This window comes from Triturus cristatus, chromosome 3_1 (genome assembly GCF_964204655.1).
Source record: "Triturus cristatus chromosome 3_1, aTriCri1.1, whole genome shotgun sequence".
Lineage (NCBI taxonomy): Eukaryota > Metazoa > Chordata > Amphibia > Caudata > Salamandridae > Triturus > Triturus cristatus.
Window position 1 is genome coordinate 805,779,607 of NC_140583.1, and position 23,357 is coordinate 805,802,963.

General features: G+C 44.5%; 1 protein-coding gene across 1 annotated transcript in view; it reads right to left on the bottom strand.

Annotated features, from left to right (window-relative positions):
* Window positions 1-11,931: 11,931 nt before the first annotated feature.
* Window positions 11,932-23,357, bottom strand: part of LOC146861080 (anterior gradient protein 1-like) — a 65,647-nt gene continuing 54,221 nt past the window's right edge. The window contains exons 6-8 of the mRNA XM_085645122.1: window positions 15,334-15,397; window positions 14,556-14,639; window positions 11,932-12,975 (exon numbers count right to left, since the gene is read on the bottom strand). Coding sequence (XP_085501248.1) covers window positions 12,926-12,975; window positions 14,556-14,639; window positions 15,334-15,397 — 198 coding nt within the window. The 3' untranslated portion in view covers window positions 11,932-12,925. The remainder of the gene's footprint in view (window positions 12,976-14,555; window positions 14,640-15,333; window positions 15,398-23,357) is intronic.

Below are 23,357 nucleotides of genomic sequence, written 5' to 3' on the forward strand. Positions count from 1 at the left end.
TTTCTGCAGGAGACGTACCAGAAAAGCCTAAATCGGCATCGAGATCCCTGCGCTCGACGTCGATAGGAGCATCTTCGTCACCTGGCATCACCATCATCCAGGTTATGCCAGAGGGCTCTCCGTCTCCCAGAGAAAAGTCTCCTTCAGTCCATATGTCACCAAGATGGCTGGAAAGTGTAAGGCACTGGAAAATTCCTCCCAGGCCTTCTGATGGACCTCCTCCTACAGAATCCTCAAGACCCTCTCCTCGCAGGTCTCTAAGATGATCTAGATCTCCGTGACTAAGGCGTTCACATTCAAGAGGGCGCTCAAGATCTCACCATTCTCCTACACCAAAGAGGAGACCGAGGTCTCCATCAACAACCTCATCTTCCAGGTCTTACTTTAGGGACTATTCACCAACCCTATCTTCTACACCGCCATCCAGGGTTTCCTGAATTGACGATATTCGGACCTTCAATGAAGTGCTCTGCAGGGGTGCCAGCAAGTTGAACATCAATATGACTGCACCACCAGTTTCAACTTCCGTCATATTTGAAACCCTGCATCATAGGTCTTCGGCCAGACCTATTCTTCCTTTGGTCCCAGGTCTGCTAGAGCCAGCAATGCAGACTTTCCTAACTCCGGCCACGGTGGGCTCAGCTCCCACTCGGATCTCGAAAAAGTATGAGGCTTCAGAACAAGACCCGTTGTTTCTTCGTGCCGACTCACCTCCAGACTGCCATAGTGGCGGCGGCCAGAAAAGCACATTCCGCTACTTCGACCTCCTCTGTTCCTCCAGAAAAGGACAGTAAAAATATGGATTCCTTGGGGAAAAGGATGTGTAATACCTCTGCGTCAGTCATGAAAGTGGCTAGTGCTTCCGCCCTGCTGGGTCGGTATGACACATCACTGTGGGACTCTTTGGCAAGGTTCACGGACAAGCTACCAAAAGAGGACCAACGAGATTTCCTGGAAATCCTGCAGGAGGGTGGATTGGTGGCAAATCAAGTAATCAGTGCCGCTGCTGACACAGCAGATTTAGCGGCCCACGGATATTCCCATGGCATTTTCTCGAGGTGTTCAGCATGACTTTGTCTCACTGGTCTCAAACCTAATGCACAGAGGAAGATTGTCAAACTTCCCTTCAATGGCTCTTCTCTGTTCGGGTCCCACGCGGACGACGAGATGTCCAAGATGAAAACTGAATTGCACACTCTAAAAGCTGTGGGTTTGGAAAAGCGGAAAGAATTCCGACAAAGGTTCTGTCCCTATGATCGGCGTTCCTTTCAGCAGAGGGTTCAAACCCCTCACTGGACCACTCAACACCAAAGTCAGACGCAATCAAGGTCTCACTACCAACAGAGGAGACCTGGACGAGGGAGAGGAGCGCAGAAACAGCAGTCAGCAGAACCTAAACCACCAACAAAACAATGAGGTGTGGCTTCCTTCCTGTCCGTTGACCACTCCGGTGGGGGGGAGGGGTGTTTCTTTACATATGGAGGAGAGGAAAAAGATAACAAAGGACAAGTGGGTCATTAATATTGTGCAGAAGGGGTATCTGCTCAGGTTCAAATCTCGCACTCCATCAATCCCTCCGCGAGAGAAATCTCACCACGACCGCCATTTGTTACAAGCGGAGGTGAACATTCTTCTGCAAAAAGGCACCATAGAAAAAGTTCCCATTCCACAAAGGAAACAGGATTTATTCTCGCTATTTCCTCGTACAAAAAAAGAGGCTCCCCCACAGAATACAGACCAATACTAGACTTGAGACTGATTAACAAATTAATTCGCAAAGAAAAGTTTTGAATGTTGGCACTGCATCAAATCTTCCCACAACTTCATCAAGGGGACTGGATTTGCTCCATCGATTTACAGGATGCATGCTTCCACATTCCAGTGTCCATGAAACATGGCAAATTTCCAAAGTTTCAGGTTTCATTCCAGCATTACCAATTCACAGTGCTTCTGTTCGAGCTCAAATCAGCCCCTCGAACATTCTCGAAATGCATGGCTGTGGCGGCAGCTTTTCTCCGCAAGCAGAGGATATTCATATATCCCTACCTGGACGACTGGCTCCTGAAGAGCTCGTCCCCTGCCCTGCTGCAGACTCATCTCTCATACTGTCTTCAGCTACTAAACCGGTTGGGCCTTCATGTCAACTTCAAGAAATCTATCTTCAATCAAACACAGAGGATCCACTACCTGGGTGCCTCCCTTGATACCCCAAAAAGCAAGCGTGTGTCCGGAGGAGAGGTTATCCTCGATCCACGAGAAAAATGTCTGAAACGCCTCCACACGCAACGTACCACAGTCCGACAGGTGTCATCACTGCTGGGCTCAATGGCGTCATGCATTTTCATCGTACCAAATGCAAGGTTAAACATTCATCCTCTACAACAATTTTTGGAAGACCAGTGGATGCAGGTATCGGGACGCTGGGAAGATCCTGTGATTCTCCATCAATCAGCCAGGGATTCCATCAGATGGTGGATGAAGCAATCCCACCTGATGAAGGGAGTTCCTTTTCACCTAGATCCCTCAACTCAGACGATAGTCACGGATGTCTCACTCCGAAGATGGGGTGCTCATATTGGTCCTTTGCCAGTTCAAGGTCTGTGGTCAGAAACAGAACAAGGTTACCACATCAACCTCTTAAAGCTGAGAGCCGTGCATCTAGCTCTCAAATCACTGTAACCTTTGCTCCAGTCTCGGTCCATTCTGAGTACCGCACAGGAGGTTGCCATGCCGTCCGGATCTACAATCCAAGCACACTGGGAAGGTTTTTCACCCCAATCTCTAATCTCTACGGTTGACGGCATGGCTCCTTAAATCCTACAGTATGGACACCTACCGAATCAGCCATGACCCACATTATAGATGACACATTACAAATATTGGACGAAAACAAAGTCTGTTTGCTAATCCTGCTCGACCTATCCTCAGCCTTCGATACCGTCAAACACGTCGACTTACTAGACCTCCTGAAACATAGAATGGGACTATCTGGAACAGTTCTAAATTGGTTCACTTCCTTCCTCCAAAACAAAACACAAAGATTCAAGATCAATCAAGCTTTATCCAAGCCCACCCCAGTCACTTTAGGAGTACCCCAGGGATCTTCCCTCTCTGACACTCTTCAATCTGTTTATGGAACCACTCACCGAGATTCTCAACTCCTCAAATGTCCAATATCACATGTACGCAGATGACACACAACTCTACATTAAGGTCTACTCACTTGAAGACATCCAGTCCCTTAACTCAACGCTACAGAAAACACAGACCTGGCTGGCCAAAAAATACTTAAAACTAAACACCCTCAAAACAGAATTCCTCTTAATCGCTCCCCCCAGCCAAACAACCATCATCCGCGAGTGGATGAAGCACCTAACTGCACTCGACGGCCAACCTCGAATTATAGACTGTGAAATTGCTAGGAATAACTCTGGATAATAAGCTTAATATGCAGAATCACATCAGCGCAGCAACGAAAGGAGCACATTTTCAGATGCATACCCTGAGAAGACTGAACCCCTTCATACCCGCACATGACTTTAAACCAGCAGTTCAGACTCTTGTAATCCCCAGAGTGGACTATGGGAGTGTCACTCTCTACGTCCTTCCCAGATCTACGACAGCCCCCCTTAGAGCCACAATCAACTCAGCTGCTAGACTCATCACAGGCTCCAAAAGAAATTGTTACATCTCCCCTGACCTTCATGCCCTCAATTGGCTACCTTTCGAAGCCAGAATACAACAGAAAATTGCCTGCATGACACACAAGGCACTGCACCACAAAACCCTAAGCTATCTAGCGGAGAAATTGGTACCATACGGTGGTATCAGAACCACAAGGAGTTCCGTTAACCTTCTACTGAAACCACAACGATTTTCCAAGAAGAAAACATACAACCGTACCTTCTCAGGAATGGCCCCCAGGATATGAAACGCCTTCCCCCCAGACACGAGACTGAACCCGTCCACTCACTGCACCACAAAACCCGGAGATATCTAGTGGAGAAATTGGTACCATAGGGTGGTATCAGAACCACTAGGAGTTCCGTTAACCTTCTACTGAAACCACAACGATTTTCCAAGAAGAAAACACACAACCGTACCTTCTCAGGAATGGCCCCCAGGATATGAAACGCCTTGCCCCCAGACACGAGACTGAACCCGTCCACGACATTTTTCAAAAAAGAAGTGAAATCGATTCTTTTGGCCAAATTCACTTGAACTATTTTATACAGTTATGTATATATGTGCTAATCTATATTAGTTACCATTTCTGTATTAATCTAACTCATAGTATTTTTATGCTTATGTCTACCACCAATATTTGCCATGTAAAGCGCTGTGATACCCGCAAGGGTCTTGTTCGCACTATACAAAACATTCAAAATAAATAAAAATGAATAAATACAGTTGACTTAAGAATGCATGGACATTCTCAAAGAAGATGAGACCTTCCACTAGGAAATCGTATGCCTTCAAGTGGAAGCATTTTTACCTATGGTGTGTGAACAATGGACATGATCCCGTCCGGAGTCATAAACAGGTGATTTTACCCTATTTGCTGCATTTGTCTAAATCTGGTCTCCAGTTCTCCTCTATTAAAGTCCATCTTGCAGCTATCACAGCATATAGAAAGTCCCCTACCCAGATTTCCATTTTCAAAATTCCTATGGTCAAAGATTTCCTTGAGGGTTTGAGAAAGGTTTACCCTCCAATGAGGGCTCCTTCTCCTCCATGGGAGCTTGACATTGTTTTAACAATGTTGATAGGGGCTCCTTTTGAACCTATTCATAGAGCTTCTTTGCAACATTTGACATGGAAAGCTGCTTTTCTAGTGGCTATTACATCTGCTCGCAGAGTGAGTCAGATCCAGACACTGTGTTGTAAAGAGCCCTACACTGTGTTTCATGCTAACAGAGTGGTTCTAAGAACACATCCAAGTTTTTTACCTTAAGTAGTCTCGGATTTCCATATTAATCAGGCAATCACACTCCCTGCATTCTTCCTGAATCCTTCAAATCTGCCGGAAAGGTCCCTACATTCTCTGGACCTAAAGAGGGTTCTGAAGTTTTATTTAGACAAAACAAAGGGACTTAGAAAATCGGACCGTCTGTTTATTAACTATGGTTCCATAAACACCGGCTCTGCAGCTTCCAAAAGATCTATCTCTAGGTGGATAGTGTCTTGCATATCATTGTCATACCAACTGGCAAACAAAAACCTCCGGGGCAAACCTAAGGTCCATTCTACTAGGGGAAAAGCCTGTACCACGGCTCTCCTTAGGAATGCGCCCATTGCAGAGCTTTGTAAAGCTGCCACATGGCAATCAATTCACACTTTCACTCACCATTATTATTTGGACTCTGACACACAGGCGGATGCTCAGTTTGGGCAAGTCTCTCTGAGAAATGTATTTGGTTAATGCCATGTAACATGTTTTCTTTAACTGTACTTGCTGCTGTTTGCTCGTCCGCGAGGAAGTGGGTTTGAGCTTGCTACTCTATTCAGTGCTTATGACTATTGATGAGTATCCCCTGGAAGAGAAGGATAATTTACTTACCTGTAATCCTAGTTCTCTTCCAGGGATATGCTCATCAATGTCGTAAGCAACCCTCCGGCCTCCCCGGACGAGCATTAACAGTACTATACTGAGTTGCTTGCATCATATATGCTGGTTCCTACAGGTGTATACACCGTAAAAAAAGAAACTGCCCTAACTGTCACCTGTGGTGCATGATAGGAGTAGGGGGCTCCTGGAGGTCTTAAAGGTACGGTGTCCAGGTTCTTGGAAGCCTTAAAGGCAAGGTGCAAGTTTTTCTATACAGTGATGTTATTTATCTGTACAGCCTCTGGGCTAATTGCCTGCTATTACCTGGTTTCTTTTCTGAAAATAAAAGGTTATTTTGGATCACTGTTGCAGTGCATGTTCTCTATTACAGTATTTGTATGTGATATTATTTTCACACTATAGAAATACATGTAATTTTGGCTTCTTAGCCTATTGGATATAAAATAAAACCTGCCTATGTATGTGTTTATACATGTATATTTGGATAATACAATGCACTTGTGGTTCTAAACATACACATATATATATGTATTGTTGTATATGCTCCGGGGTCCCGCACATAGGCGGGGATAATTCAGTGTTTGAATTTACCCCTGGAAGAGAACTAGGATTACAGGTAAGTAACTTATCCATACGAACTATGCTCCTGCAATGCTGCAATGGTTCTCCAACTCCTGCTGTTAGATGAACCATTGAACTAATGTACCAGGGTGCTGCTTTTTGTGGCTTGATTATTGCATCATAGGTACAGTAACAAAACCAAGCTTCCCGAACGTAAAGAAACAAGTAAATATCTCTGAGGCATTCAAGGACTGCATGGGGATCCAGTGCAAGAAATCTACTTAAAAATACTAAATCCGGTCTGCAAAACCTTTACCAGGTAATGTCTACTAAACCCGGTTCCCCATTTCACCACAAGCTGCAACCTTGCGTTGGTGAACACAAGCGTACATTGAAATTAAGGAAGTACAGGGAGTGAACCAAGTACTGTCTCCCCAACTCTGGTCCAGCACTTAAGACATCAGCCCAACCTCCTGTTCTCCAGTAAAACATTGAAGGCCTGGTTTCGCGAGGCCTTTTCTCCAAATCCGATTACCTCTGGAAACACCACCCTTCGAAAAGGAGGTAGGTTATTCCAAGAACTCCTGGCCGGAGCACAAATAATTCCAAGAAGATCCTTAACTTTAAACTGCTCAAGCCCACACCAGCTCACCCACAGCATTCCTGGAGATCGTACAAGGAGGCTTCCTACAAAAGACCTCATCAGTGCTGTAAAGTGGTCAGAAGGTGAGATGTTTAAATTGAATTGAGTAAGTCTATTCTTGCATACGACTTGCTGTTGCTTATTGGGAACTCGACCAAGCACATACTAGTCTTTCCATGCATATGCCAGGGAATGGCGTTAAATTGCCTAGAAGCAAGAGCATAGACACAACCATTGCCTTCCTGGAATGGTGCTGCCATGCACTGCACACCTGTAAGTGCACAAGCAAAAACACTTCAAAACTTCGCACTTACAGAGCTCGAAATGACCTGAAAATACGCTTAATATCATTTGGCATTACAATTCCCACAAGTTTGGGCATGGCAACAGAATCGCAAAGGAACATTTTTTTCTTTACTCATGAAGGTTGGTTTCTTGTACTTTTGCAAATGTGTTCCAACCAGTACCAAAGATGAACTGTTGCAATTACCAGCTATTCTTCACAATACACACAATGTTGAAGAAATGCATACATATTTGTACAGAGGTAATATATAAACCACTTAAACATGGTTTCCGAAAGAATTTATACTTTTGGAGTGTACTTCGAATCTGTTGATAACCATGTATATGGAGACCAGACACTAACTTCAGAAGATGGAAGGGTTCTTTAAAGGCCTAACATACATTTTTGTTGCTGCCTTTTTTGGCCACTGTCCTATCCACAGGAAGTTAGCATACACCTACAATAAGAGCTCCTTCAATAGGGTAGAGGAGCCAGACCTGCGTACATGATGCAAGTATAAGACACTGTACACTTTTATGGAAAAAACTGACTGTGGTATGCAAGTTTAATTACTCCAGTAGGGCATATTGCACAATGATAGTCTTACAACACACAAGTAATGATACTAAGGCCTGTAAATGCACCTTAGAGTAATAATAAAGTGCGAGTGAAGTATTAGTTCATGTTTGACTTCCTCTTCAGCAATTTAAAAGTGTACGATATTCATCCTGATTTCTTTGCATTTCCGTTTTGAAGAGAACAGACCCCGTTTTGGGGTTTGCACATGCATCTGTATCAAGCCTCAGCCCTCCGCACATCTCTTACCCACTTTTATACCTCGGCATGCAATTCTGGTGCAGAAGCAGTTCTATTTTCCATCAAAGGCCTCCTCTAGTGAGAATTACATCAACATCTAAATACAAAATAAACATCCTACGAACACATGCTTGATACTGAATTTAAAGGTGTGAATAGACTGCACCCTTCCGCCCCTGCTCACTTCATCTTTTCGATTTCAACTATTGCATCCTCAAGAAGATTCAATGTCATGTTATTTAACCTGTTTTTGTGTAGTTCAGCTTTTTTATACTTCCTGGGCCTGTTTGCATTTTGGGAGTCTCAATGGGCAGAATCTCATTTGTAAAATGCAGGTGGGGATCGGGCGTTTCATTCCCTCACCATGCCCCAACCTGTGTGTAAGATCACCGGATACTGCGTTCAGAGGTGTGTGTCTGTCTGTCTTAAGCATGCTGATCTTCTCTACTAAATTGTGGGTTTTGTAATGATGGGGGGGTCGGTTGGTGGGGGGTGTGTGTTGTGAACTCTCAATAGGTCAGTGTTGGTTCTACCGGGGTGCTTTGTGTTCAGTCATGAGACATGAATCATTTTCTTGTGCCCCGTTCACATTTTTCTCTGTACATAATTTCGTTTGCAGTTTGTGGGTAATTCCATAAAAGAAGAATGCTATCTTCCCCCTGACTTGTGTTTCTGTGAGCCTAGAGTTGGGTTGTGTGGGTCAATAGTCCACAGTCCTTGGTGAGTAGACTTGGTCTGCTGGTTTTGTTTTGGCAGGGCATGGCTTGTTACGCAGTACAGGTCACCTTTCATCGAATACTACTCCATTGCATATTTTATTGTGTGTATTCTGCTTTGCGAACCTAGCCACAAGGGCCATTCGAGCACTTTAGATAACTCAACAGCACATACAAGCCGACTTGAGCCACGGAAGGCAATATGTGATGGTGAAAGTATAAGAACATGGGGAAAGGGGGATGAGAGGAAATGGATTGGTGTTAGGCAGTGGGAGGAGACGTTGGGATATGTTGTTTGTAGTCCTCAATAGGATGGAAGTAGGTTTTTATTAAACTTTGCAGGATAATGGGACTTCTTACAAAATGTTCAAATGTAAAGTCAAATTGTGCATTCGACACTAGCTTCTGGTGTTTAGGTGCAAATAAATTACAACAGTTTGGAGATCTGGAGTTATTTGCGTTTGATGTTTTTTTTTTTTTAGGATATTTATGGTGTGTTTCTGTGAAGGTTATAATAATGACTGTTCCTGAGTCAGTGCATATCTGGACTCCAAATTGGGTGTGTTCACGGTCGGACTGTGACTACCTTTGCTGGTGTTTGTTTCCTGTCTTGATATGGGTGTCTTCCTAATATACTGTCACATTTGTATTCCCAATGCATGTGGCTGCCCCTCCCTGTATGCTTGTTTTCCTGTCCCAACACTGAGGTTTTCCAGTAAGTGTGTTGTTGCCACTTGTCGTCATACTTTGAAGCCCGTCCGGTGTCTACCCCGCTGCTCTTTTGTTCTAGTCCGTGTTCGTACCGGCCTGTTATCATACGCTCATTTGCATTTCCATATTCCACGTGTCTTCCTATGTCCCCCGTCCTAGTGTTCATGCTGGTCTCCCTTGTGCCCATCAGTACATGCTTTCTCTGTCAGTTTCTTTGTGCTCCCTTTCTCCATTCGGTCCCTTCCTTGCTCCGGTGCATATTTCTGCTCAGCTGTCTATTATCGGTTTGTGTACTTTCTAACCAGGTGTCCTGGTGTTCCTATTATAGAGTGATTGTTTGCTCCTTTTCTGTTAGTGTATCTGCCTACACCAGAGTAGGAGTCTCACTGCCTCATGGTTACTGGTTTCCTTATTATCAAGTGTGCTTTTCCTGTCTAATTGTGCGCGTCGCTTTCCGAGTTTGGGTCTCTCTAATCCAGCGGTGGTTGCTACCACTCCCCGGTGTCAATGTCATCCCTGTCTGTGTGGCAGTGTACCACCGTTGGTCTTCCTATCATGATTGACCATTATCCCATTTGGATAGTTTCCTTGTCGATGTGTTAGTGTATTCTTAATCCTGAGGTCTCCCCCATCTCTGTGTGCATGTTTCTCCATCCCTGTGTATGACTCTACATGACCCAGCATAAGACTATCTGTTTTCCGTGCCCCGATATGTTGATCACCTTGACCTAACGTGTCTTCCTGGTAGTTGTAAATTCCCTGCCACAGTGTCTTGGGTATCCTCTGTCTGTGTGTTACCTCTCCTGGCCTCAGCATGTGTCTGAGTCTGCCTGATCCCAATGTTCAAGTCTCCTTTCTCAGTACCAGTATTTGTTTCTTCACCAATACAATTAAATTCCCTTACCTCTAAACTTAGTGTTTGTGTGTCCCTGCTACAATAAACACCTCTCCCTGCCCTGGAGCCATACTCTCCCCTGTTTTTATAGGAATCCAATGTAGGTTTCTAGTTCTGGTGGTGAAGCACATGTTTCTCAAACGAACTTTGATGCGAGGGATTAGTTTAAGTCAGGGGGAGTCCTCTACCTCAGGACTTAAAAACTAATCCCACCACGAAAGTTAGAGGGGAACCTTGTTGCTGTGTGTGTGGGGGCTGTTCTCCTTTGCTCTTTTCTTCCCTATACGGATTCATTGAGTTGGGTGTTAGCCCTTCGGGATTGCCTGGACTTTGAACAATTACAGATCTTTTATAGCACCCAAGAGAGAAATGATCAAGGACCCTTGTCTAGTTTTCCAGCATAGGTTTATCTACTGCTTGGGTTTTGGCGAAAGAGGTTTTTAAAAGTAGTGTGTGTGGTTGGTTTAAAAGTAGCATTAAAAGATGTCAACTAGTGGTGAAAATAAGATGGTTTCATCCGTGACACACTTCCCGATTTGTGCATCCTTATTCCTGGAAAAACTGACTTTGAGCCCAATGCATTATTTTTTTTCGTTTTTAGCTAGTTTTTAGGGTAAAAACACTTATTTTTCTTAGATGTGATGGGGCTGATTTCTTGTTATTCACACGTGTGAAGAATATAGATGTAATTCTCTGCTCATTTTCCTACCTCTGCATTCGTTTGAGCCTATCCAAGCACTCTGCACAAACACTGGCCTGCGCTCTATCTGTTCAATTTTACAGATTCTCCATTGTAAAGTTGTGGAACGTGTTGCATGAACCAGACTGGCTGAAGCTCAGGGTTCATCTTTCCAGGCTTTGTCATTGCAGAGACTATAATGGTGTAGGTCTATACAGGATGTGTTTTAAAGGCTGCTATAATGTACTTTCTGGGCAAATATATATATATTTTTAATCTGACCATGTGGGCAAATGATGCAGTATGACAAGGTGTACCAACTGTGCCCAAAATCGTATGTTGCTTGAGAATAAGAGATACCATTCTTTTTTGATTGACGTTTCTCAAAATTACGAACAGAACTAGTTTCCCGCCTAGAATTGCATGTGTTTTTAGGATGGTGTACTTTTTGCCCCAGCTCGCAAGTGAGCCAGAAGTATTTGCTTTTTTCTGTTTTGGAGGAAAACTAATAATCAGATAGAAAATGAGACAAAATACTCTCAATTTTTCTTTGTTTGACTGACAGCCTCTGTTGAGAAATGTGGCATAAATCGTTTTGGCCTTTTTCTTAATAAGTAATGTAATCCTTTGATCGATTTTTATTGTCTCTCTGTTTTGGTTAGAACAGGCACAATGACACACTCTAACGTAAGTACGAATGTTTCTCAGAATAGGTCTGATACCTGCATTTTTTTAACTAATTGAAACTATGAGCACGTGGCCTTGGATATCTAAGATTTGGAGCTAAAATATGTGCACTTTCTAAGGTTATTCACATTTTCTCTCGATATTAGTTCCCTTAGTCACTGTGTTGCGTTTTTGTAAACTGAGCACTGGTACTTTGTAGGATCTATAAGTTGTTGTGCAGAAATCCTCTCATTTGGGCACAGTTTACTAGTTTTCGTTTGCTTAAATGCTCGAGGAGTTCAAGAAAACCCTCTCAAATGAAACTTTAGTATGTCTCGGTGATGAAAGTACGTCACTGCCTGCAGATGGAAGAGACAGACTCAGCAGAGTTGTTTTTCAGCTTTATTTTTCAGAAATATATAATAAACACAGCAAAAAAATCATGTAACACATGTGGTGACAGATTCCTTGGATGGGGTTTGGAGTCAGCGGCAACATTGCTTGTGTAAGACTGGTTGGAACGCAGAACACCTTGGACCCCTGAAGAAGGCCGCGGACTATAGACCACAACAGAAATAAGCGGAAATTGAGCAACTTTGGGCTTAAAAAGGATATTAGATACAGAGGTGGGAAGAGGTTACACACTTATTTAAGAGACTGTCTGTATGTATGTGACCATTGCCTGGACATTGTGGGTGATACCCCAGCCGTGGGTGCTTGCTGTCTGTACAAGTGCTCAGTAAAAATTGTAGCATCCTCCTGGCCAGGGTATTGACTATTTGCCCCCCTGCCCCGGGTGATATATGTACAATCTTTGCTCAGTGTTGTGAGTACAACTCCTGCCAAAGGGGGTGTCTCTGGGACCACTTGCCCAGTGTGGTTTATTTACAATCCATTGCTAAGGGAGGTCTTTGTACGACTGCTGCCAGAGTAGTGTGCGTGTGACCCTCTGCCAAGGAGGGGGTCTACATGACACACTGCCTGGCAAAGAGCTGTAGAAAGCCACGTTTTCTCCCACAAAAAGTCCAGATGCATATGAATGCGTCCAGGAACTCCTTGGTGCCAAAGGGGGTGCAAACAAGATGTGGATGTATGGTGCTGGGTTTGAACAGCACAGCTATGTATGGGGTGATGAATGTTCTCTATCTTTTCACTGGGGGACATGAGGTGGAGCTGGAGGGTAGAGGAGACCCCTTTTACAAAGAAACAGCATAAGAGAAAGTTTGCCAAAGTTGTGCCTCATGGGTGGTTGTATTTGCAAGGGAAATGTAGGTGGTTTTGGATACACCTGCTTCATGGGCTGCTTCTCATGCATCTCTTCCCAGCGCTTGTACAATGTGGCTCGTACTGGCAGATGGCGGCTTAACCAGGGGCGCTGGCACATTAGAGTTCGGTGTGGAGAAGGACCTTTGCCTTTTTCATGCTGCTGATCACTGCACGGAAAATAGACATAATGAAAAACGAAGCCATAATGCTTTTAACCACACAATTTAACATTTCATTACTATATTGTGTTTTTGAATAGGAAAAGTAAACATTTGTGGATTATTTTAGTAAGCGCAAATGAGAGGATCCACACTGAAGGCCGCTTGTCTCATGTAAGTGCTCGGCGCCCATGCTAAAGAGGTTGTGAAAGCGAACCCCAAGCCTCTCCCTCAGCTTGCTAGCAGTTCAGTTACTATGCCACCAAATCCTAGCGCAGCCTTAAACATCAGTGATGGCAAACTCATGCGTTCTCTTACCAAAGTAACAGAGGTCACCTTGTTCTCCACCTTTCTCTCACTGACCACAGTAAAGGATGTCAAGCCCCTTCCTGTCCAGCAGCTGTGAGGTCTCATTCAGACACCTGCTAGGGTCTCCAGGTTCACCTATATTATTCATCATCTGCGCTCAGCAAGACCAGTGGTGGCCATGGACGCTTGGATGACTCCTGGGCCTGTAACACACTCCTCGACTGACCTATTACCAACGTTCACAGCCAGGCGCAGGCTCTAAAAATGTGTCTGCCTGCCATTGAATTAATAATTTCCATCAGTTTCCAAACATAAGTTTGCTCCAGACAACCAACTTTTCCTGATTCCTAAAAGTAAAGTCAAACTCCCCATCGATCAAATGTAGTTGTAGTCAATTAGGTTCCAGCACCAAATTTAAAAGCCTACCAGTCACCCTGACATGATAGTAGCAGCAGGATACCTACTGAGATCAGGTTGGTACATCCAAGCGATCCCACACCTACTTTGATGCTTTCTCCACTTGGTTCCTGCTATAGTAACTTCATCAGCCGGAGGAGGATCTACCACCGACTCATGTTTTAACTGCACCAATCTCTACTTTTCCGTACTTCTAAGTAGCCCAGTTGTAGCCGGAAGTAAGTTTTGATACACTATCTCTATGCTCCTGTAGAGGTTTCTGTGCAAAAACCCGGCTTATCTTCAGAGCACTGTCTTAATCACAGTGCATTAATTTGTAAACTCCAAAATGTTTTCTCCACATGCCCAGAAAATACTGAAGCTCTGTAGGCGGTGGAAACTGATCAGTCTCATAACCCATATTAAGACATGCACTAGCCAATGACACCTGTGAGTTCAAACCACCTATTGCAAAACATGTAATCTTTTCTGACCACCGTGAATTGATTCCTCAACACAACCCAGTGTATAGCTCTGTTGTATGCAAGTTCATTGAAAACCTTTGTTAAAACATGCCTGTTTGTCGCCAATAGTCACAAGCCTCACAGCTCATTCTTGTTTCCCACAAGCCTCCCATTTTGCTATCCAACCTTGTGGCTCTGTGAATGGAGTGTAATTCAGAGGGGATGATATGGATTGGAAGCAGAAGCGCTTCATCACAAGTATTAAGGCTGGTTTATAGCATCTTATACCAAATAGGAATCTTACTAATGGGGCCCCCATTCAACGTCACCCAGACATTCATAGCTGTAGCTTTTACAGCACATGGCTTTTGGAACGACCACCCAGATCAGTCAAGGAAGGATCGACCAGAATCGACTTACATTCTGGGATGTCGTCAGCCTCGTAAGCATATTGTTTGTTTCCATATCTGCCTGTGATGTCGGTGCGAACAGTCAGCGATGGATCTTCAAGAGAAAGACACAATTGTGAAGAAAAAGAAACAACAATGATGACGTAGAAAATTCCCCACCGTGTTTACCAAGCTGCACTTCTGCCCCTCATGTTGGTATATTCCTAGAACAAATGAATGCAAGCAGCTGCAGCCATTGTGTTATTGTGATCGTGTTGAATTAATGCTTCGTGAGTGAATGACTAAGAGGTAGATTTGCCAGTGGGTAGAGTAGTCTGGAAAGGATGGGTTAGTAGTGTGCCTGTAGACACCAAAGGCTTTAAAGGTACCAGAATGCTGTTTTCGTTATGGGGGATTTTTTAGTGAAAAATATGGCAGTTTTTCATAAGTAATTTGCAGCTGATTGATATCTGCAATGGGTACTCCTGTTGTAATAAACACTAGCTAATGACCAGACGTATCTGATGCAGAGTATGGAGTACATGTTTAGTCAGTCCTCAGCCTCCCTATTCTTGAACTGCCAACAGAAGTGAACATCTATGTCCGTACTTCTGGTGGTTTTGTGAGACATGGCATTGAGAAAGTGTGTAGAGAGATTATACGTGCAAGGTGGAATGAGTTCAGTAATCGTGGCCTCTGCAAATGGACACCATCACATATTATGTGCATGGGGGCATCACAGCTTGCTAATAGAATTCAACAGTGTGGCTCAAAGAGATAAATAACTTTGGTTCCGAGAAGAAACTCACCAATGAACATGATCCTTGGGACGTACTGGCCATCAGGTGCCAAGTTGGCGTCAGAGATGGGATGCTGTGGGACCAGAGAAGAAAGGGGATTAGAACGAGAATTGCTTAGAGCATTTTAAGGTGTAGCTGAACAGTAAAGCATTTGGAAGTAGCTTCCCTGTACTGAAAACCATTAATCAATATACATTCCACACTAACTCTGCCTCCCTGTGAATGGACGTCTCAGTCACCGGCACCCACAGTGGAGTTGTGTATTCTAGATTAGCATAATTCAGGGTTAGGTGGCTACAGCTGGATGATCAGAATATGCCCTTACATTGGAGGTTAAAAAGTAGAAGGGTCTCTTTACAGATTATTAATTGTCGTTTTGATACACTCCACTCTGCACATTCCAACACTAAACTTAATAACATCGCAATACAACGAAGAATATGGGCGGACTAGTAACCACCATATGCATTCTAGCATCTGTACCAATGTAAAAATATTATGATGGTCTCCCTTTCCTAGTCTTCAAACCTGAGGGATGGATTGAATATCACGAGTAGCCCTCTGGAAGTAATTACCGGAAGGAAGATATAAGAATTCTAATGTTGGGGTTAGGGGGGAAAGTTGGTATGTCATTGGCTGGTAGAGCAACTAAGTATAGGCTTGTATGGATCCAGAAGACACCACAAAATGTATTGTTATTTGAGTATTCCAGACAAAGATGGAGGATGTACTTCAGCATCCCACACCACGATAGAGCATCTGATCCCACACCAAGCTATTGAGGATCTGCTACTATAAGATGGAGGACCCTCGCCCACAAACCACAAGGTGTAGGATTTGCAACGAGATTGATCAGCATGGGCGCCTTCAGCTTAAGGAAGGGTTTGCCTCACATCTGGTGGCAAGACCTTGAATTGTGCCACATAGCATAGTTCTGATTCTGCATCTAACAATAATATGAGGATCCTTCCTCATGACAAGATTTAGAATGTGTCTCCGTATAATATTCCAAGATACTTTACTGTCTGCTTGAGATGTCTTCTGCTCTTTATATACTGAAGTAAAGCGAGCTGTGCTGTTTGGGAAGCACTCAATATTCCGTAGATGAAATATTCTGCATGCAAGTTGTCAGCAGGTTACTGAACTGTGCCCTCATGCTCTCTAGCCAATTGATCCTTTTGCTGTATTGAATGCTGCAGCCATGTAGTTGGCGTTTGCATTCCAGAGCTGTTCTTTACCTGGTCTTAAATTCTATTTTGTCTGCTTTCCCCTTCATTATGTTTCTTGCATTTGCTATTCTGATTTCTTGCCAGAATTCGTGGTTTTGCTCCCCCGGTTACCCTGCTGACCTTTGTGTCTGGCTAAATCTGCATCACAAGGGTTACTAAATGCACATTAGGCAGGTGCCCTGTTTCTATAGGCTGAACCACCCACAAAGGTGTCCAGATATTGAAACCTGCACTGCACTTATGGGATGACATCAAATTTCTCTCTGAGCAGGTTCGATGTGTTCCAGAATGGTTATTCTTCGGTCAGGCGAGAAATCCGCTCTCCTGTGTGAGCTGCTTCTCAGTCCACGAATCTTTGCTTCAGTCTCGTTTCCTAATACATCAGCCCCAGCCCGAATCTGTGACAGCGGGGCTCTGTAATCAGTGATTCATCTGCCAAATATTAATAGCAGTGAATACGTGCAGGGATACAAAGTGTTCCTTGGGGACCTGCTGACAAGGATGCCAAATGTCGGGATTGCAGAATAGCAAAGCTAGACAATCTACATTTCATGTAGGGAGTCTTTATTCCAGCACAATACAATTCCTGTCTTTTATCCCACGCTTGCATCTTATGTTTTTTTATCCTATCCTTCGACCCATGCCATAATTTTCCTACTTTTCTCTTTTTTCCTCTGTTCCGTTTCTGCCCTTCTTTCTCTTGCTCTGGATCAAGGCCTGCTGGTTAAAAAAATAAATAATTGCTGGCCCCCCCAAAAAATGTCCATGCCCACTGTCTGTACAAATGAATCCCTGGAATCCGTGACACTGTATCATGAAAGTTTGAGAGACCGTGTTAGGAATTTTAATAACACGTACTTGGAAACTAAATATTCCTGAGATATGCGATAATGCACGTCTGAAATTTGTGTATAACTAGAGCTGGAATTTGTGACAATCCACACCACAACCGTGAGACAGTTGGTATTGGATGTCTGTCAATCCATACTTGAAATCTGTATCTGTCTAACAACCTATACTTTAAACCTGTGATAATCAGCACTCTGTTGCCATCTTTATTTCCAATCTGTCAAACTGTGGTAGTCTGCGCTTTGAGTAGTGCTTAATTTAAGCTGGTGGTTGCCGGTGGGGCCCACCGCCAATCATTTTTAGGAACCAGCACTTATTTTTCCTCATCAGACATTAACTGGGAGCAAGAGAGGAAAAAACACACAAATAGAAAATAAGTAAGTACAGAAAGAATAAAATAAATTGCTACGGGAGAAAAGAACCTCTATGACTGAGATAAAGAGCCAGAGGAGTGTCAGATAGTGGATGGAAGAACCATGTTATTGATTCAAGACTACGTAGCCCTGGTAGTTGGCACGCCAATGTTTAAAAGCATTGGCCGGCTGGCAGGATTCCCCATCCAGCTTTCTTTTGTTGCTCTGCGCACCGACAGATTTCTACCTTGTAGTCTAGGCATGCCCGGTCATATCTGTGTACTGGCAACAAGTGTGCAATGAGCTCTCGGACTTTGGAGTGAGTTCATGATCTGACCCCAGGGTGGCCCTGATGAGCATGGCGGATGAGGTGGGCTGACCAAACATTTGTGGGTGTCGCCACACTGGTGGCTAAGAGGGACATTGCTCGGCGATGGATCTCCTCAACCCTAGCGGAATGGAGGGTGGTAGGAACTGGTGCGCTCCGCTTGAGAAATCTCTCTACATTGCTCGAGGCTGATAACTCGCAACTGGAATCTTTCATAGTAAAGACCGTAAATCTAACCTATGACAGTGACCCATGATGAAAAGTTCCTAAAATCTGTTATTAATGAAGTCAGGATCTGTACATGGAATATGAGGTGATTCCTATCTGAAATCTCAACCAACCTCTATTTTAAGAAGTCTGCTCATTAAAGCCCTTCTTCTAAGGGGGCCAGAAATACCAATGTTATAGTTCTGCCCCGAAATTACGGGTAAGTTGGGATGCTGTAATGTGATACATAGGCCGCAAACGAAAAACACTAAATCATCTCCATTTTTCTCATTACACATGAACACATTGCTACAGCATTGATACACGCTGAGCTTCAGTGGCTAATAACTAAAGGTAGTGAGCCGAGCTCAACTCTGAATGGCACAGGAAGACTAGGGAGTGAATTATGCGGTTCTCCTTCTGGCAAGAACATCTCAAGCTTGCATCAGTGGTTGGAAGAGTGCACTGTTTAACAATAGTTATCAGTGTACCAAGAAGGAATGTTTACTCCTATAATGAATGCACATCCTGCTTGAGAACTGAACTGTTGAGTACATTTCCATTGCTGGAAAAGGCTATAATTACCTGTGCTTAGAGTTTCTTGCCAGACCTCTTGCTGGATCTCCAGGAGCTTTTGTCATTCAGCTGAATAAAACTTCATCCTCAGACAATGATCCCGCTTATAAACTTAATTTAAGATTCAGGCATTGACTGTAATACCACAGTACAGTGGTGTGTGTGTGTGTTTTAATAAATCTTTTTATTGCAAATAAAGACAGAAACATGAGATAGTGCAGCATCAAGACACAACCAATTAAAATGGTTCTCCCCATTATTTCTAGCGCCTCCACCACCACGTAAACAGTTTTCTGAACAGTAATAGTGTCCGGGCGCCGCTGGCACAAAGGGATCAGCTCCCACAATTCCATAAGGGGTGCATATTCCACCCCGATGATCCTTCCATTTCCCAATATTTTGGGCCATTTACCCTGGACACCCCTGCGCTAATAGACCACCCTTTCTGCAAGCATGTACCGATCCATATCCAACTTCCAATCATTCAGTTACGGCTGCTGTTTAGCTCTCCAAACACGAGCAATATTGCATTTAGGCACCATTACCCTTCAAAATCATCCAGATCTGGTTCATACGGGTGAGGTCAATTTCTTCCCATTTGTTTAACAGACACAACTTTGGGGAGACCTCCATATTACTCCCACAAATATCCTTCAGACAAGCCACCACTGATTCCCAGTACCCCTGTATGGCCGGGCACCTCCATATCATGTGGTAAAACATGCCTATTTGGCCACAGTTCTTAAGGCACATTGTCGTGGTTGCCCTGCCCATTTTCACAAGGGTAGTACATGCATAGTAGCACCTATCCAGTATTTTCAGTTGCACTAGACTGAATCTAGATCATATGGCCAGCTCCCATGGGGAAGCCAAGGCCTCAGGCCACTCGTCATCCTCAAGGTCTCATTCCCAGTGTTTCCGCTGTTGAATCAGGGTTTCGGGTGAGATATTGATTAGCTTGCGGAAAGTAGGGGAAACCACATTTTTGGGCTTATAGTCAGTTAATAGTCTGTCCTCGAGCAGAGATGATTCCCGGAGCTCCTCCCCGTTCACCAATGCCCTGTGCAGTGTGTCGGCGGATTTGCAGGTATCTGTAGTCCTCAGTGGGTGCCAGTTGATGTTCAGCCTGCTAATCAGCTAATTGAATAACTATCCTGTGTCCATAGATCTCCCACCCTTGCAATGCCAATGAGGTCCCATTAATATTTCTATATGTGTGGGCGGGCAATACCACCATCATACCAGCTCTTTGTCAATTTTTTGGTGGCTATTTTTGTGGGTCCCCATCCCAGAGTAGTTTTCAAGTTTCTTAATCGATAGCCTGGAAATTGGATGTTGGGACTGGGTAGGGCGTGTTCTGGAGAGCATAAAGAAAACTGGGTAGAGCCATCATTTTAAAAGAAGCAGCTTTGCCCAGAAGCGACAGAGGCAGGGACCTCCAATGCTGAACATCTCCCCGTAGACGTGCTAGAGGGGAGTGTTCAAGATGCCTGGATCTGCGGTGATGTAAATTCCTGAATAACGGAACTCCTCAACGTCACGAGCGGCACGTTTGCTGGGCAAATGCGGTGCACATCCGTGAAGGAGGTAGAGTCAGGATTTGTTCCAATTAATGGTACACCCAGAGTACAGATGGAACAGGATGAATACATGCATAATTCTATCAAGGGTATGGACTAGAATCGAGACATAGGGTAAGATGTCATCTGCGTAAAGCGAGATCCTATCCTTCCAGTCCTCTGTCCATCGAAGCTCTCTAATCAGGGGGGTCACCTCATATCCAAGCCATAAATGGCTCCAGGACTGGGGGGAAATATTAAAGGGGAGAATGGACATCCCTGACGTGTACTACATTAGAGCCAGAATACTGATGAGGTGCCTCCGTTCTCCATTACCTGGGCCAGAGAGTCTGTATAGAGGAGCCACACCCATGACAGAAAACGCAGGCAGAAGCATAACCGTATCAGGATCTCGAAGATAAATGGCCACTCGACGGTGTCGAAGGACATTCATGCATCAAGCAAGAGCATCCTCACGAATCCTCGTGTCCCAAGACACCATGTAGGCACCGTAGATTAACAGAGGTACTGTGCCCCAGCATGAAGCCTCACTGATTCGGAAGGATCAGCTTCCTGGCCACCCTGACCAATCATGAGGCCAATATCTTCGGTAAAATTTTTACTTCCGCATTTAAAAGCAAAATAGGCCTGTCTGAGGCACAGTCTTCCAGCAATTAGCTGTCTTTGTGTTTAACAACTATGTTGGGTATTCTCTGTTTTTTGGGTAAGGAGTCCGCATCACGGCTTTCTATAAACATTTTGAGGAGCCACTAGGTGCCGTAAGCCTGTAAAGCTCAATAGGGAGGCCACTGGGTCCCATTGCCTTACCGGAATTCAGGTCACGGATTACCTGCACTCTTTCGTCCTCTGTAATGTATTGTTCTAGGTGCATTCCTTCCGAGTGGGAAAGGCTTGGGAGTTGAGTATCTGACAGTTCGTGAGGTTCATTGGCAATGGTCGTAAGTGCCAGGGAGTATAATTGTGCGTAGTAGGGCGCAAAGGCATTTGCCATTCTCTGTATATCCTTTACTCACTCCCCTTCATCAGTTACTATTTCAAGCACCCACTGATTTACCCTTTGCTTTCAGTCAAGCCAGGCCACGAGCTTCCCAGCCATCTAACCCATCTTGTAGAGGCAATATAGTGTAGCGAAATAGTGGGCCTTCTGTTTAAAGATTAGGCATTGTTGCATGCTCACCTGGTCCGAATTTGTAAGCACTGATTTTCAAGTCATGGATTTCTTGCTCGAGTGTCTCTAAATGCGCCGTTTTCTTCTCTTTATGTCCCACTATCAATGAGAACCACTGGCCTTTTATGACAGCCATATATGCTTCCCATAGGGTCTGTGTCAAGTCTACTGAACCCTCATTTTCATTGAAGTGGTTTTCCATGGTTACACAGAGTTCCACACAGATATGGGGAACCTTTAGAATCCAGGGGTTAATTACAACTCATTAGTGATTGTCTCAGTCAGGTATACCATAAACTGTCCAGACTGGGGAGTGGTCAGATATTCCCCAGGCAAGATTGCAAACCTTCCCAAAGCGAGGGTGTGGGTGGGACAGGGGGAGGATGTAATCAATCTGCAAGAGGCTGCCCTGTAGTCCCAAGAGGAATGTGTATTGGAGGTTTACTGGGTTGCGGGTGCGCCATGTATCAACGAGTCCAATGGCCACCATGAAGTCACCCAGAGGACAAAGGGAAGATCCTGCCTGCCGAGGAGGCCAAGGGCTTTTTAGTCTCTCAGTGAGCTGCATTAAAATATTCAGCCAGCATTAATTTGCCAACTGGGAGTAGTAAAACAAGAGCACTTCACTCAGAGAACGCCATATCCTGCAGCCTGGTGGGAACATATTCTGATAAGATATTTAGCATGTTACCCTCCCATCTTCCAGAAAGTGCAGCATATCTCCCATATCGATCTACCCAGGTGTTCTGCCCTGTGAAGGGCAGGGACTTTCGCATTGGGATGCCCACCCCTCTGGAACTGGTGGTGTATCCGGCATGGACTATCATTTTATATACCCACCTGTCGAATGCTCAATATGCATTTCCCTAGAGATGCGTCTCCTGGAGGAGAGCCTCATCTGGAGCATGCCTCTTAGGGTACTGTATTACTACCCCTCTTTTGAGTTAGTCCCCTAGTCCGTTTACATTTCCGGATAATATTTTAATATTAGGAGCCATCAAAGTCATGATTGTGAGTGTATGGAGGAGTGGGGTAGTGGGTAAGAACAGACCATGGCGGGAGGGGCCAGGAGCCACAAGCAGGTCTCGGGTGAGGAAATCTAGGCCTTGTCAATGATAGTGTGCTACAAATAAACATTGAAACAAGATCATAAAAAGCAACACCAAGCAAATCCCCAACAATTTACCCCTCCCTGCATGGGGGTCGTAAAACTGCTCCCCCCCCCCCCCCCCCCCACACCCTGCAGAGCGCCTGTCGACCCAACATAACATGTTCATCTAGAGGCAGCTAAGGCCAATTCCTAAGTGCCCCTCATTCGCTATCCCAAAATAAAAGGAAAGTTTTACTAAGTCCATGCTGCTTCACACGTAAGCTGTCTGACCCAACAGTCACTATATACATGGTGAGTAATGACAATGTCGATGCAGGCGGGATGGTGATGGCGACTGGTGTATGTAGTTTAACAGATAGTGCACAGTTACTCCCGGAATAGTCACAGTTTCTGTCAGCTTTGAACCCGCTGAGTTCCAATGTCACTCTGCTGTGCTGTTTCGACCCCTCGTCTCTGCTCGTCTTTATTTCATGGTCTCTCAGGGCTCTCTTAACTTCAAGAAAGCTGTGACGCAATCTTTGCACCGGAGCATGAAATCTGGAAAGAGAGTAACGGTAGCATTCTCATAGGTAAGTGGCGGGGCTCTGCGAGCCGTTTAGAATGACGTTTCGGTCCCGGTAGTTGAAGATTCT